This window comes from Corvus moneduloides, chromosome 4 (genome assembly GCF_009650955.1).
Source record: "Corvus moneduloides isolate bCorMon1 chromosome 4, bCorMon1.pri, whole genome shotgun sequence".
Classification (NCBI taxonomy): domain Eukaryota; kingdom Metazoa; phylum Chordata; class Aves; order Passeriformes; family Corvidae; genus Corvus; species Corvus moneduloides.
Window position 1 is genome coordinate 15059725 of NC_045479.1, and position 17441 is coordinate 15077165.

A 17441-nucleotide genomic window follows, 5' to 3' on the forward strand; every position below is an offset into this window, starting at 1 on the left:
GTGCGCGGCGGGGCGCGGTGCAGGGCAGCCGCGGGCACACGTGGCTCGGCCCCCCAAAAAGGCGCTCCGCGGCGGCGGGAGCGGGCAGTTCGTCCTTCGGTCCCCGCAGAGCCGCCCCCGGTCCGCTCCGTCCAGCCGTCGGTGGGTGCCGGTGCCAGGGGCCGCGGTTGGCTGCGAAGCGGCGGCTCCCGCCCCCTGCGGAGTCAGCCCCGGGTCCGGGGCGGCCCTACCTGCCGGCACGATGAACCTCACCGCCGAGAGCCACCGCGTTCCGCTGAGTGACGGCAACAGCATCCCGCTCTTGGGGCTGGGCACCTACGCCGACCCCCAGAAAGTAAGTCCGGGGACAGGTGCCGGCTGCACTCGCTGCAGCCCCCCGAGCCGCGGCTACCCCCCTCCTTTCCTCCCGTCCCGGCTACTTCTCTCTTTGCTCCTTTCCCCGTGTGCGAAGTTAAAGACTCAGCTCTACTATGAGCAGCGCGGGCAGTGCGCGGCCCGCAGATGAGGCAAAGGTGGGAAGAAATAAGGAAACATGCCGCCCAGCTCGCGGTGTGCTGCAGCTGCCACCGTCGCCCACCGCCCCGCGCCGCTGGGCGCACGGGCAGGGGCGCGGGGAATCTGGAGTCGAGACGGTGCCGCGCAATGCCCGGGTCGGGAAGGGATGGGACCCCCAGCGAGCGCCGGCTCCTGGCAAGGAGGCCAGGAGCCCTCGGGCCCCCGGAGCCAGGAGGGACGGTGCCGTCGGGTCCCCTGCCTTGCCCCCTGCGCCGAGCGTAAATAAAATGAGGGATTTCGGACCGTCTTGCGGCTGGCCCCGACACTTTCCAAGTAATGTTCCTGAAACAAAGACCTAAATTCCTGCATCCTGATTCCTGCGGCTCCCACAGCTGACTGCCAGAGGCCAAACCACTCTCAAATATTCTGCATCCTTCGGTTTTGCGCCGGGCAGGCATCCCGTCTGACCGTGCCGGTCGGCTGCACCCGTGGAGGCTGGGGAAGCACACCTGATGCTTCTTGCCTCTGCGCACCTGGGAGCGCAAAGGCAATTCGGTAGCCACTGCCTTTTAAAGCTCTCCTAAACTGCCTGATCTTTCATCAGTTGTCTTTTTTGTTTGTTTGAAGAGTTGGGAAAGAGACATAGTGGCCAGAACCCTTCTTGTGTAATAGTTGCGATGCAATGTTGTGTGTATGACTCCACATATCACAGATATTTAAAATTACCTTTTTAAAGAAAACTCTTGATTAAATCCATTTACCAACCACTAAATGGACTATGGTGCATCAATAACGGTGTTGAATTTTCAATAAACACTACTGCAGGCAATGCATGAGTGATGCAGAAAGGGTGTAAGACATCCCCAGGACTGCAGATCTCACTTAACGATGGGGAGAATCAGTAGGAATTCATTACTTCAGAGCTTGGGCATCGTCCCCCACATCACTAGACTTTCTGGAGATATTTTCAGCTAGTGCATTATTTGAATAATGGTTACTGAAACAAAATTAAGGTTTCTAGCAGGAGTTTTGATATAGCAAAGCAGAATGTTGCATAATTCAGTGTCAAAATAGCTCTGAATGAACTTGAAACATCTTTTTCCAGACGTGTACATCATGCCCCGAACCATCAAGTTGCAATTTTTGCCCTAGTTTTAAGTTAAGAAAAATGCAGCTGCCAGCACAAGAGTTCCTACCTTGCTACACTTCCCGCCTGCAGCCCGGACAAGCCGTGGCCCAATACTGTGGCATCAGGCAAGGCTGAGGAGGGAGCCTAGAGTAGCAAGTAACCTGACGGACCTGAGAGGGGAGCTGGGTGCGATTCCCCTTATGGAGGCAGCTTTTCGGCACTGCTGTTACCCTGATAAGAATTCATTCTCCAGGAATCCAGCTGTCCCAAAATCAACAGAGCAACAGAGCTGCTTCTTCTCCCCCTGATGCTTCCTTTGCCCTCCTGTGGTTCGAGGTGTACAGCGAGCCTTTGCACGGAACGCAATGAGCCAAAATGAGTAATTTTTAGGTAGGGCTCGTTTTCAGCCAAAACAGCCCCAGGTAGTGGCTTTTTGCATGTACGTCCTTTGTTTTCTGCTGACAGAAAGTGGGGGGGACAGGATGATGCAGGCAGGGCAGGCATTGCTACGGCAACTCCAGTTTAGAGCAATTGAAGCTGCTGTGTAACTGTACCCTCAGTAGGGATGGGTGCATATATCCAATCACCCTTTCTCCTTCTCCCTGCATTTGTAGGAGTTTGATTTTCTGAGCTGTCTTTCTCTTTCTACAAGATAAACACGTTAGAAAGTTACGGGTGGGAGGAGGAGCTGAGAAGAGGTAGAGAAAATAGCAGTGATAAGGCACTTGCCACAGTCTCATTTTCGCAGAAGACCGGGTGAAACAATGTATGTTTATCTGGTGGAGCTGGGCTGGAGCTTTACGCTAGGATTAGGACTGCTATTTGAGTCGAAGAACTTGTCACAGAGAGCAGCTGGGGAAACGCAGCGGCAGCAGCGTGCTATGGGATTTGTTGCAGAATTGTGCTGCTGGTCGGTGATGGGGCAGGATCTTTAAATAGGTCACAGCTTAAAATTTGCCCGTTTCAAAAAGGCTGCTTTGCTGATAAGGGGGATGGGGGAGACTTCTGTCGGCTCCTCGCCGTGGCAGCGGAGTGCTGCTTGGCTGGGACAAGGTGCTTTGCCGAGTACTGACTTGTGCCTGGTGCAACTTCCACTGAGATGCCTGGCGAAGTGTCTGCCCTGTTCCTCCTGCCTCAACAGCTGAAAGGCTTTGTGGCAACCCAGGACCGTTTCAAGGTTTATCCTAAGGAGTGAGGCTATAAACTAGCGCTGACACGTTTCCCTTAAAATGCTTAGCTGTAGCCTTTTGTGGCTGAATTGCTTAAGAAGCAGCATCTAAGCCACCCATTCTCCAGCGGTGGGGGCAGGCAGCTGGTGGTAGCGACGGCTCAAGCCAGCCCCAGCACTCTATTTCTGCTCATGAGTCAGATCCCTGCAACTTCTAGTCATTTCGTGCTTTGATACAAAATACAGAGCCATTCATTTGTCAGATTATTCATCTTGCTCTTGCAGGCAGGTTTTTGATTTTATGTTAGCTTGTTGCTTTGATTTTTTTTTTCCACCAGGGTTATTCACCCTGGCACCTCCATGTCAGAGCAGCTTGTCCAAAACAAATCTGTTTTCTCAGTGTTGTGCTGTAGCCCAGTAGCTTGTAATGAGCCTGGAGTGTTCTTCCTGAAGTGCAGGAATGTGCTCGCTGGTTAAGCAAACCAGGCAGATCTAGTTAGGCGCGGAGCGGGGAAATCGGCTTCTCTGGAAGTCGGTTACAAGAAAACAAAGGCAGGAGGCCAGCTTTCACGTTTCAGGCTTTGTCTGCATAAACTGAACAGCAGTGCCTTCAAATCTGAAATGTGTCAGCAGCTTGCCTTGCTCATCTTAAATAACTTAATTTTTCTCCCAAAGACGACTTTGGGAAAGTCATGCTTTTCTGGTTGTGAAACACTCAACAAAAGATACATCTATATCAACAAAAGATACGAAGTCAGTCCCCTGCACGAGTTTACTGACTCAATGTAGTACATCGCTCAACAGGAGCAGAGCTGGACCACTGTGGAAAAGGTCTGTTTGATAATCAGACTCATTTTCATTGAATGCTCTTTCCCCCTGGATGTGAGAGAGCTTTTCTTCTGACGGGGTAGAGGCTGGGATGACAATTCAGCTAATTCTTTGAGACTGAAAAGTGCAATGGTGGGGGTTTCTTTTTGCTTTACTCTCCTACCACAGCAAGAAAGTACAATGAATCCATTGGCTGTCAGTTCATCTGCTAACAGGAAGAAAGGAATCTTCACTGGGTCATAGAATTGAATTTGTCATAAATTCAGGTTATTTATCGTGAGAAGCATATAAAAAGTTTTTTACAGGTTTAATTGGTGTTTCCTATCCTTATTATTAAATAAAGGAATGCAATAATTGTATAACTATTAAGCTAAATTTTCTTTTGCAGGCAGATCTCAGTGTGTTGAAGTTGGTTTTTCATTCTCCTTCACGCAAGGAAGGAAATGCATGATTTGTATTAGATTCTTGCCTACACGAAAAATTAGGCTGTTTATCCTAGCAAGGATGGACTCGAGTGAAAAAGTGGATATCTCAGGCACTGACTCCTTCCCCTATTCTCTCTTCACTTCCCAAATATTCCTTCTCCTCATGGGTTTGGGTGGGAACCACAGTGGGAACTGTGAATCAGGACTACCAGAGCACTCCAGACAGCTTTAAAATTTGATGCCAATTCTACCTCTGTTTGGCTCTGTGCATCCTTCTGGCAAAGTCCTGTGAGTGCAGGAGCAGCTCTGCCAAGGCTCCAGCAGATGCACCGTGTCCAGCTCCCCCTCCCTGAGGGCCCCCAAGCTGTTGACCCAATTCTCCAGGGTATTAAGTAGATGGGGGGGGAGGAGGGAGAGGGCAGCCCCACAGGGGAGGGTGGTAGAGGACGACAGGCCCCTTGATGAGCCCCTGGCATTGCCCTGTGCTATGGTAGAACCAGGTAAGTCCATGCCAGGCTCCCACCACTTCCCAGCACTGATTCTTAGCTCCCAGCACAGCCTATTGAGTGGCACTGGTACCCATCTGGAAGCAGATGAAGCGTGGGGATGAGCAGTCTTAGAGGGGAAAGGTGCTAAAAACACTCCTAAATCCTGGAAACCCTATGCCTCGTTAAAGCTGCACTTATGCCTGCTTCACTTTATAACTCATCCCTGTCAACACAGCTAAGATCATCAGTCCAGTGTCTCCACATAAATACTCGCTGTTTCCCTGGAAGGTCAAGGGGCCTTGGCCACAGCTCCTCTCCTGCCTTCCTGTTTTGACTGAGGGAGGACAGGGCCTGGAGGGAAGGTTGTAGCAACCGCACTGTACAGAGGCGCTGCTTCTGAAACATAAGATTGGGCAAAGCGCTCAAGAATAGCACTGGGTGAGGGCTGTTGGCAAGTTACGACTTAGCTAAAAATGAGGTTCTGAGGTAGCCAAATCCATTCATAAATTGGAAGCAGTTTTGTGGAATAGTTTCAGGCAGAACAAATGGCAAAGCATTTCATTTTGGGCACTGGCAGTACAAGCTGAGGAATCAAAGAATTATTAAAGCACTTGGAGGTAGAAGTTGCCTTTCCCTGAATAGCCCGCTGGTAAGGGAATCCACATGGGCGGTGGGAAACCAGATTCAGTCCTCCTCTCAGCCTCTGGGGATTAAACTCATATCAGACAGCTCAGGGAAATAACGTGATCGTGGGGTATGTGATAGTTAGAGAGAGACAAGAAGAAACATGCACAGGCTGGAGCAGGAGAAGCACCCTCCCCATGGGAAAGCGCACTGCCCACCAGCCCCACAGTGTTGGATGCTGAAGAACTTGGTATGGCATCCAGCCAGGAGGAAGAGAGACCCATTTCCACAAATCTTTAACTACCACAAAGTAACCCTTGTGAATGCCCAGACAGTCTGGGTTTTGTTTAAGAAGAAATTGCTGGTTTGAATCAGGGAGAGGAAAAGTTCATCCAGGGCTCCCAGATCCAGTCTGAGTGACCAAGTTAAAAAAATCTGGTTTGGATAAGTAAAAACACTGTTTTGGCACCCTGAATTACTTTTTACACCCAAGCTAGAAGCTGAACAGAGTAACTTTTCGTTGTACAGGTCTAACAGCCTCTAATGCTCTCATAGGATCATTTATGCCAAAAAGTTCCTTGCACAAGGATGTGCATGCAGAAATTTTTTCAATCACTCTTAACGGTGCTGGCTGCACCCCTGCTGGAGGCTGCCTGCCTTTGGAGCTGCTATAGGCTGCTGTTAAGTCAAAAGAGATAATAAACGATTTGTCCCCGTGACAGGATCTGAATCTCTGAGCTGCAGTAAGGGAAGAATTACACACAGCTTAATTCCCCCTGTTTTCCTCCTGGCCACCACTGGCTTCTGAAGTACAATTGGCTAAAGACAGCAATGATTTCAGGTAACTTGTAAAGAAAGTCACGTGGCCTGACCCAAAGCTGCAAAATGAATCATGTATTGAGACTCCCAGAGAGAAGTGACACACCTGAGATCTCTGCAGACAGTTGAGCTTAAAGGCTTCCACTTCTTGATCTCTTGCCTATAAATTTCTCCTACTCTGACTCTGACAACTGTCTTCCTCCTGAGGTAAACTTGACTTCTGGACTTTTTCTTGAAAGAGATGAGAGAGGCAGTGACAAGAGCAGGAACTGTTCTAACATCCAAGTGTTCTTACAGCTTTATCTTATTTCCCATGACATGCTATTAAAATAAACATGCAAAGAAAATACCTCCGTCCTTCTCATGTAAGTGATTACACATGAATATGTGTTTGAACTCAGCAAATACTGAGTGTGAAGTTAGCTCTCTAATGAAGTGATCTTTACGAAGCTACATGAAATTACCAGATGTAATGCCAGGGAAATATTTTTTTCAGAGGTAAAATATTGGGAACCCAATTTGAACAGAGCTGAGGGAGTCAGCTGGGATATTTGGTTACAATTATCTTATTTAGGCCCTGAACCTAAGAGGCAAATAAAATTCCTGAAAAAAAATTTTTTTTTGAAGTTATTGGGCTGTATCTCCTAACTAGCATTTCCATAAGACATTGTGTCCCTTCACAGACCCTTTTGGTAACCACCACTGGCTTTCTCAAGCTGCTTTCTTTTCAAGCAGCAGTACTACCTCATGCAGTATTAGTCCTTCTTGTCTTCAGGGAGCGCTTTGGAGCAGTGGAGCCACACACAGCAACATGTGGTCTCCCGGGGTTGGCATTTCTGAGATGTTTCAGAGGGTAGCCTCATGTTACCTCGGTCTCTGAGGATATCCTAAAGCCATACACCCAAGTGGAGATTTGTACACTTGAGTCAGGGGTGAAGGGAAGCAGCCCAGAAAGACAACTGTGTGTGATCTGCTGTGTGTCCTGGAGGGCTTGTTGCCTGCCTGTTAGTAAACTCTTAGCCTGGCCTTCACACTGAACAATATTTATCCTGAAACCAAATATCTGGAGCCAGAGCGCTCATGGAGTCATGACTCAGTTAGTTTAGTGCTTGAAGGACTAAACTGTACTGCATCAATTTTGCTTGCACAGACTGCAGATGGCATGCCTTTCCTTCAGTGGCTGGTATCCTGGTGTTGAGTGATGCCCCCACCGATTATTGCTCAGATTTTATTCCTTATTCCTCAGCTAAGTCAGTTACTGGCAAGACCCAGTTGCCAAGAGCAGATCAAGGCAGGATTTCTTGGTATTTGGTGCCCAGATGCCTTGAGGAGGTGCAGCAGCAGGCATCAGCTTTTAGCAGGCAACAGACCAACTTGGCTCTTAGGCAGAAGCTTGTGTGAGGATTCAAGAAACTGCAGTGATTGGGCTCTAGTATTGCCTTAAATCATCCATGCTGTTTGCTACAGAGATGGCAAATATGCCAGGGAATAAGTGGTTTCACACACGAAAGAGTGCTTTCACAGATCAAACTCCTTACAACAAAGAGGTGAGGGCACACACTAGAAGGTTAAGCTAAATCAAAAGGATCTCAGAACAAGTTCTGATTTCATCGATGACTTTTGCTAAAGTCTTACTGTTTCATGACACATTTTAGAATTCCCTTTCTTACATGCTCAAGTGGCAGGTTTACTACCTCTGATTTATCTTGTGTTCTCCTTTTTTCCTCAACCGTACAACTTCTCTGTTCTGCCACTGGAGCAGTCTTCCTCCATTTTGTTGTCTTCAACACTTCCTTCATGTTTAGCCTTGACCTCTCCTCCTCTGCCTGCAACCACCTCTTGATGCCTCAGTTACTGCTAGCTCCCTGTGATCTTGTGTTATACAATGGAACATTTTTGGCTTGCAAAAATGCAAGATTGCGTCTTTATCTCACTAAGAAAGGAAACCTAAGTCATACAATTAGAAAAATCAGGTAATTAGAAAAGGCAGATGCTTTTTTTCCTGAAATTTGGCAGACTCAGAAACTCCTAGCTTTTGTGTAAGAACTGTACCTTACCTATTAATGTCAGATTTTAAATTTGGATTTGATAAAATGACTTACCACACAAGTCAATCTGGAGGAAAGATTCTTGCATGCAACTTTCTTGGAGACACAAACTTTGTTCCTGATACTTTGATTTGCACAAAGTCCCTGGTTCTAAAACATTGTTGAAGTTGCAAAATGCTCTTTTTCCTCCATGTATCTTCTCTGATGCAGTCTCTGTGGTTCTTCATTTCCATGAAACCTGAAGCTTAATAGAAAATAAATTGATAGTATTACTAATCTCTACTTTGTGGTAATGGCTTCCGTTTCCGGTTGTGAACACAATTAATGTCTAATCGTGTGTAGCAGATTAAAAGCTGCAGTTACTGAAGTGGTCAACTTATAAAATTCCTAATGAGGAAGAGCCCAGCCTTGTAGATGTGTGTGAATGAAGGACTAACTTTCTAGCTACAAAAAGGGAGGACTTTGAGCAAAATGGGCACAGAATCGCTGGTCCTGGAAAATGGTGAATTTTTTAGTTTGCTCTGAGGAGCATATTGTTATCAGAATGACTTTTTCGCCTCCCCCCAGCCACCCAAGCATGCCTTAAACAAAAACCCTTCTTCTTAAAACGATAGTACCTCTAACCTATGCTGACATCTCAGCTGCTACATGAAATCATTTTCAGTCTGCTCCAGGACCAAGAGGCATATCCCCCTGCAGAGCTGAGGACTTGCACTAATGAATCCGTTGACAGCCAGATAATTGCCTGGCCTTGTGCAGTGATGCCTGCCTAATCCAAGCAGAGGGGCTGGCTCTTGCAGCCACCCTGGCACTGTGTCATTTGGCTCCCAAACGCGGCACCAACACGTGCAGACTTGGACTCGGCAAGAGCACTCCAGAGGAGAATGCTCCCAGAACAAGGGGGCCTTTAGGAAGTGACAACTTCATCTGGGAGTCAGGACAACTTTTGGATGGTGGATATCAGGTGCCACCATGACCCACCAAACTACATGTCTGTCTATGACAGGGGGTAGAATCGTGTTTAATCAGTCCAGATCCAAAACTAATAGAGAGTTAATCCAGATAAGCTTTTAGGACAGTAACACTACTCAAAACCGGTCACGAGGATTCTTATTTGAAAGGTAACCAAACAGGGAACAGACCTTTTCCATTCCATAGCTGCGTGCTGCAGTGACAAACACTAGCTGTTTCAATATACCCCTCTTCCAAAAACTACAAAGTTGGCTGTTACCAGTGCAATAATACTAAGCCAAATATTGACACCCAAAAAATAGTACTTTTATTCTTCTCTTTCCCTATGGCTTTCTAAATATTCTGGGTTTTTTTAAAGCCTGCTCAAGAGCCACAGGGAAAGTCATTCTATCTAAATAAAAGTTAAGAAGATTGTTTCACAGAAGATGAGACAGGGAATCACTGGCATTGTTGTAGAGGGGAAAAACTGAACCCCTACGAGTGAGTAATCGGGATTACCACAACTGAAAGATACGCTTTTTGGCAAGAACATTTACAGCCCAGTTTTCCAGGCAAAGGTCCATTTTTAAAATGTCCCTGACCGACTCCATACGTTAAATATGGCTGTGCACTCCCATGTGTCCCTGATTCCCCACAGTTCTCCAAAAAACAGTGTAAGCATGTTCTTGCAGCTCATGTGGGAAGCTAACATCTGGATTGTCTCTTTGGTTGACCTAGGAGGCCAGATTTGTCAAAACTTGAAAGCACTGTGCAGAAAATGCCTCTCTAGGCTTCAAAGCCAACTCTTGTTGGTTCAGCTAACTAGGTGGTGGAATTCCCCAAGTCTTACATTTGCCTTTGCAAACACTTCTTCGAACTGGCGCCAGAAACCTCTCCCCTTTAAGTTTAGGGAATGAAGCAGAAGAGCTACTGGCAACCTTTTATTCTCTTTTATTGCACCAGCTGGTGCTTTATCTTCCACTTTTACCTCACACATCCCCACGATTGCAGTGCTTGTCTGAAGGGTATTTTGATAGCACCCACCCTCCCAGATAGATCCATGCTTTCCAGGGCCAGCCAGAGGGCTACTGTGTCCTCCAGCTCTTCAGGAAAGTTTCCCAGTCCACCCCACTAGCCTTGTGAGCATGGGGTCCCAGGTGTGCCTATCATGTGCTTGGTTGCTTTAATCCTCTAGCTGCCAGCAGAAAGGTATGGCAGCTCTTTAGCTTCACCTTGCATTAACTGACTTTGTGTCCAGTGAAAAGTTGCAGAGTTCCTAAAACTGAGGATTCTGCAGTTAGGTGTTAAAAATAACTCCAGCACCCTCTGCCAGCAACAATAATAAGGCTTTCCTGAAGACAGCTTTGGCTAAATCCTAGAATAACAATGTCACAGGAATTCTAGAAATGCTAAATCTGTAGTTATGCAGTCCTAATTTCTGTTGTACGGACAAACCCCTGCTTCAGGCCACCGATAGAGCATCAGGTTAGAGGGACCCTCATTCATGGTGGGACACAAGGCCACAAGTGTCACCATTCCCCCATCTTCTCTGCACATATTTGCTGTCCTCCACCTTCCAAGGCAAGATGCTGGAAGACAGAAAGCAAAGTTCTGGGCCAGCACAGCAGCCTGTGGCTCTTAGCTGTGTTCTCTGCCTCCATTCCCAGCTCTACCTGCTTTTGCAGAGAACCCTTTGCTGGGTTTTGCTTCCTGGATGGTGGCTGCCAATGCTTCCGGGGAACGAAAGCCAGATTTTCCTGTGTACAAGAGAGAGGGATGTGCTGGCGGTTGCATTTTCCAAGAAAGAGGTGTACAGTACAGCTTCTCTTTTACAAGATTAAACAATTCTAAGAATGTACCCTTGTGTGGCTCATATCCTCCAGCTTTGTAAACTCAACCTGTGCTTTCCTGCAGGGCCTTCAGTACACATGCTTTCTATGCTCTGTTCCTAACATCTTAAGCCAATCCTTTTTGCCAGCTTGTCCAGAAAACAGGCAAATAGAAATAAGCAATTTGGCTTCTAGAAACTTGCATAAGAATCTGTGTGTGAGTGCTGAGCTCTGGTGAAGGAGGCTCTGAGCCCAGGAATGTACCTACTTTCTCCTTCCTGTATTTAGCTGACTAAGATTCCTAAACAGCGGCTCCACATCCTAAATTATAGGTTTGGACTGGAGCACTTGGCCCACGGCTTGGATGTCTTGTGTAATTCTGCTGCAGCTAAACTCAGATTTTTCCAGAAGATGGCCCTGTGTCTCCTAACACCTCAAGCTTTTCCCCCCTAGATCATTATTCCCAGCTGAGAGACCGGAAAGCATTGCACTAAACAGGTGAGATGCTCAGGACTAAGGTAAAGGGCTTCTTCCCTGAAGGGCTGCTTCCTCTGCTCTCATGTGCTGCTGACACTCGTGCATGCAACTCTGTAAAGCTGCTCCTGTAAAACAGGGCAGAGCAGAATCTGAGAGCCTGAGCCTGAGCCCGTTTTCCTTTACTGTATGCACTTTTAAAGAATAAATGACAATACTGATGTTAAGACATAAAAGTAGTGACTACAGTAGCAATTCACATGGTTTTACAAGATTATAATCTACTGCCAATGTGTCCTGTTAGCTGTGTCTTTGGAGATAACCCTCTTAATCAGCTGGAGAGCCAATGGAAATTGCTGACCAGAAAAAGATGCTTTAGAAAAAACAAAAGAATTGAAGGGCAGCTGAACTGTGACACTAAATAACAGTAATAAGTCAGACAAGCACTAACACTGCTGAACAAATACTATTCTACTTGAGTGGGAAGAGAAGAAGTCATGGGTATGCCTGCATAAAAACATTCTCCTGTGGTTTGGTCATGTGCACTCACGAACAAAACTGAAGCTGAACCATTTGCTGTGGTAGGGAGAATAGTTTTTGACAAAATGGGATGTGATGGAAGGTGTCTGGAATAAACATTAAAAATTAGGAAAGTTTATGGTCTCAGAGGAAAAAGAGAGCAGACCCTTTCAGACAGACAGAACTGATGAAGCACATCGCTTTTTCAGACTCACAGAAAGTGGTAACTGGCCATTTGGCTACTTCATCTGTGGAGAAGGGGCCAAATTGCTGCTTCCTCTCTTTCAGTGAAGGTGCATGTATGAGTCTGCTTCCCCAGCCCTTCTGTTGGATTTATTTATCATGGAGCCTGAAGGAAACAGATACCAGTTAAATCTGTCATGCATGGTGGTAAATCAGCCAGTTTACAAGCTACTGATTGATAGAGGGAATAATTGTGTCTCTTGTTTCCTTAAACTTCATGATCTTAAAAATAACACAGATGCTATTGAAGAAATTTATTAGTGATTGAGCAAGTCCTCCTCGTCAACCAAGCAGTTATTCTTTTATCATAAAACATGCAATAAATTTAATACGGTTCTTTGGCACAAATTAGTGACTATCTGCAAAAGCACTGAAGATAAATATCCGACTTACAGTGCACAAGTGGTTATAAAACTCCAGTTCTGAAACAAGTCCTTGATCAAAGTAGCATAGTTGCAAGGCACGCTGATTAGAAACTGAAACATTAATTATGGCTAAGGATCAAGAACACCTTTTATCTACACTTAAATAAAAAGTAATAAAGAAGCAGAAATTTGTCTTAGGGCCAAAGCTAGAAAGTCCTGAATTACTACTAACAAAGCACAAAGGTTTATAACACAGAGACATTTCAGTACCTCATCTGGTATTTGTACTGCTCTAAAAGTGAGCCCTGTTCATTCAGGAATAGTGCAAGAATAAAACCCTGTCTGGAGTGAGTAGACAGCATAGGCAACTGCATTTTAGGTAATGTACTAAGGGAGTACAACCTGCAGGAAGGAGGGGAAAGAGGTCTGGGGTTCTGAGTTGAATAAGTGTGCCCATGGCCAAACAGCCTGGGAGATGCTGTTCCATCAGCTGCTGTGATAAATGGTGCTGACACTGATACAACATAGACACATTGCAAATTTTTACCTGCACTTAAATAAAAGTTGGTTTTCAGTTGGTAACCTTTGATCTGGTCACTACTGAAGACCAATTCCATGAAAGACAGAAGAGATTTAAACACCTCAGACTGAGCAGCGAAGCAGAGGGGAAAGATCCAGGTCTGTGCCTTCTCTGATGGAAAGATGGATGAGCAGTGGTGGTTTGAGTCATCCAACTTTAGTATGGTATGTCAGGAAACAATGGAATAAGATACGACACCTAAAGCAACACTTCTAAAAAGTGGCAATACCACAACATGACTAGTCTGTGCAACTCATCAGCACAATTTACCACAGCCCATTACTGCAGAATTTGGAAGGATTAAATATGTGAAATGCCAGAAATGATAGTTTCTCCATTAGAATGAAAATAAACATATGGTATAAAGTTTTCAGACTCACAGATGTCTCAGACCTTCAGCTGGGACAGTTCAATAGAGGCAATATTTTCCAAAAACCGTTCCCTAGATTGCTTTGCATTTTTATATGAAGCACCTTAGGCCAGAGTCTGTAAGAACTAATATACCACATCAGATGAAATGGACTAGTGCAATAAAAACATATACATGTAATGTAAACCCACCTCCAGCCATTGCTAATCAAGACCTGATCCAAAAAAAGCCACTCCAAGCCCCTAAAGAATAAGGTTATTCCTTGAGATGGAGGGGTCTTTCACAAGATTATTTGTACAGACGTAAGTCCCATGTAAAAGATTAAGAAATAGACAGAAGTTCAGCTCTAACACAAGTCAACTGATTCAGCCAAAAGCAGATGCAGTAACAGCAAGCATTTCCCTCTATTCTACCCTCCTTCCATGTCTGAAACTGTGCTGTTGCCTTACATGTGAGATTCTACCTTTCCTCACCTATTCCTTCTGCTTTTCTTACTGACTAAACTGGCCCTGGTGACCGAGAAAGGACGCAACTCAATAATCAACATTTCCTTGATTGTTAGAGTTTAGTTTACAGCTTCAGGAAACAAAAGGGAGCTGTGTTCATGCAATCTCTCAAGAGTGCAAAGAGGGGAAATTCTAGTACCAGACTCACATCCCATTTTCAGTCTCTCCAAAAAACGGAAAAAGTAAAAAAAAAAATTTTTTTTTTCAAAAGCTGTATCATGGTAATGCATCACTGTCCTCTAAATGTTCTGCTTTCATATGCTCGAACGGTAAAAGTCAAACAGGCTGAAGAAATCTAGAAAGATACACTGTTTGCAGAATCATGTTTCAGAGAGAAAAAACACGGATAGCACTTTTGGAAATACACTTGCCTTTCAGATAACTAATAATCACTTAGGCTTGAGCTCCCCAGACCTTTAAGGTGAGCCCTGTTGCTCTGTGTCACTCAGCCTGAGTTTGCAACTGCGGCTCCAACCTCGTGCTGGGGCAGAGGTCTGAGGTTACTGTCACCAGTCACTGCAGGCTTGTAATACTCATGTCAGAGCTTTCTTCCTGATGCCTCTCTCAAATCTCTCCTGCAGGTTCAGGCAGGGACAAAGCAGAGAACATGTTGGAGGTTGTCACTGCTCCATGCCTCGCACTTCTGTAATGCTGCCCGGCATGCCCCAAGTGAAAAGTAGCCATTGAGTGTGCCTGAAAAGCTGGTAGCTGCTGTGGTCTTCATTACATCTGACTAACAACCAGGAAAGGGCCCTGCCAGGGGCCAAGTGTGCTTTTGGGAGGCTCCCACAATAAAAGCAGCAAAGCACTGAAACAAGTGTTTCGTTGTCTCCCTCAATTAAGCACACAGTATTGCATCATCACTGTAAATACTCTAGAGTGCCAAACTGTGCCGTTTTGCTTCTCAGCCCTCATTCAGCTCTGTAATAAATCAGGGCACGTGTGAGCTGCTTTGCATTTTAAGTAACCTTTAGGCACTGCATGCTGGAGCAGAAAGCTTCCCCCAAGCCCAAACAGAAGTTGGTCCATTTGTGTCCCAGAGAGTCAGCCAGGATGGAGCACTGAGCAAGCAGGCTGGAATATGGGCCCTTTATCCCAGAATGATCTGTCACCAGCCTACAGTTCTGGGACTGAAAGACAAGGGGTGAAGACAACCCCAGGCATCTTTAGCAGTCCTTCAAAGTCTTTTCTTTCATTGAACATGGAAGGGAAGAGCAATGTTCTTAATCACTGAAGCATCCTATAGCAGCTATGAGTTTCACACTTTCTAGTTCAGCAGGTGGTGGAAAAGCAGCTGTTTCTTTCATGACAAACTCATGGACGGCCAAGCCAGTGGCATCTGTAAAAGGACAGCTAGGAGGGAGAGGAGCAAGAGCTATTGCTATGGTGAAAAATGGTCCTTCCCAACAACACTACTGCCAGTCCTGCTTCTTGTCTTCCCTTGGCATTGGCAAAACCAACAAATTTGACATCCTCCCTTCATACTGTCTCATTTCCTGATGTCTCCAGCATGTGTTTTCTTCATAGGAGAAGCAGTGTGGTCTTGGCCCTGCACTTGCAGATAGCAAAATCCAACTCTTGCCACTTGTTGTTGACAGACAGCAGCACAGCAGAGCAGTTTGACTTACCCTACTTCTGTTTTTCTTAAAGTGAATCAGATGTCCCTGTTACAGCAGAGCAGTGTCCATGAAAAGGATGGGAGAATAGTGCTGCTGCACACCCTTGGCCACCACCACCTAGAGCTGCTCTCTCATTATAAAAAGTGTAGGAGCCGTAAGATGTTTTCAGTACAATTCCAGTGACCAGAAAAAATAATTTCAGTAACCAGTTCTATGCTTTTTTGCTTGGTTTGGAACTACATGTAATTTTGCTTGCCACATTGGCTAATGGAAAATATGGAAAATATGACAGTTCTGAAAAAACAAGCTTACTCTGAACTCTGGCAACGATGGGCAAACATAAATGCAGCACACAGTACAAAAATGTCACTTGGACTTATTAGGAGGTTTCTTGGGCTCATCTTAAACTGAGGCAGTAAAATGTATATAAATATATACTAAAGCAACTACTGGCTCTTAACCACACAGTAAAGCAGCTGTCCAAAACTGGGAAGACCAGTAGATAGTCCTGACTGTCAGATTGTGATACCATCAATGGTAAGTTGATTTCAGGAGAAAGAAGTCAAATCCAAACTCCTGCACTGCTTAAAGGTCCAAGATATTCAAACAGCCTCTGATCAGCAGGTGGTTGACCAGCTTTGCTCAACCAAAAAGTTACCTTCCACTTGAGTAGGGGATTTTATCAAATGGCTGTTGTAGGAAAGCCTTTACTCTCTAGATAAGAAATACTGAAATTATTTTCATATCAAATGCATTCACTTCTACTTCCTGAGGACACTAGTACTGTCTCTTTCACAGACACAGTGAGACAATTTTTTGCTTTCCTGTCCTTTCCCAGTCTAATTCCACATGCTCAAGAGTTTTGACGAAAAGTGCACAGCACTTTTTTATTTAGAAGTTGGAACACAGTTATCTGGGGAGATAAGGGATGGTCACTCAGGATGAATTGCAGCACAAATCTTGCACATATCTCAGGGGCTCTCTAGCACTGAAGATGAGGTAAGCAGCAGGCTGAAATGATTTTCATTCTTTTCCTTCTCCCATCAGACTCCCAAAGGTTCCTGTCTGGAGGCAGTGAAGATTGCCATTGATGCTGGTTACCGCCACATTGATGGTGCCTTTGTCTACTTCAATGAGCATGAAGTGGGACAAGCCATCCGGGAGAAGATTGCTGAGGGGAAGATCAAGCGAGAAGACATATTTTACTGTGGCAAGGTGAGAACCTGCACTCAGATTATTTACATTAAATCCAGGATTTCTGTGAATGGTCTTTCTTAAGAATGCTGGCGGTCAACATCTGGCATGCTTCCTTCCAGATCCAACATCCTTTATTTTTCTTTCCTAGCATTACCAGAATGCTGCAGATCTTTATGAACACTAGGTTTGCTGTGAGGCACAGGAATCACTGTTGTTCTCTGAATCTCTGAGAGCAGTGGGAACCATGCAACATCCATTCTGCTTAGTATTGTAGGTACCTGCAAGTTAAAACCATGGCTACACTCAGCCTAAAGTGCTGCCTAACCTTTTACTGTGACACACATTGTGTTGACACACACAGAGCCCCATCTGGACAATGACCCTGCAAATGAGTTTTTTTCTGTTAGAGTAATTCCCTGTACAGGTTTGCCATGAGGTTGCATAATGAAGGGGGTGGGAGCAAGCACGTGCATGCCAGTGTCTGTGTATGGGAGAATAGCAAGTGCTTACATTGGTACTACTGCCAGAAAATTACTCATCAAGCTACACCCTTAGTTACTGTATCACCTGTCATTAAAAAGTTTTAGGATGAGGAATCAACTTACTTGGAGAGAAGATGTCATTACACTTCTGCTCTAGAGCAACGAGGCTGGAATAATGTGTGAGCTACTTTATGCATTCAAGTCTTGACTCTATGAGCTGACTCTCTCCTAAAAGGATGAATTCCCTTGTCCAATGAAGGGTCTGACAAAAGCTGTCACAAC

The 17441-nt window shown here is 45.5% G+C and overlaps 1 protein-coding gene across 1 annotated transcript in view; it reads left to right on the top strand.

Moving 5' to 3' along the window:
* Positions 1-47: 47 nt before the first annotated feature.
* The window catches only part of AKR1D1 (aldo-keto reductase family 1 member D1), a 34871-nt gene continuing 17477 nt past the window's right edge, over positions 48-17441 (top strand). The window contains exons 1-2 of the mRNA XM_032107183.1: positions 48-334; positions 16528-16695. Coding sequence (XP_031963074.1) covers positions 242-334; positions 16528-16695 — 261 coding nt within the window. The 5' untranslated portion in view covers positions 48-241. The remainder of the gene's footprint in view (positions 335-16527; positions 16696-17441) is intronic.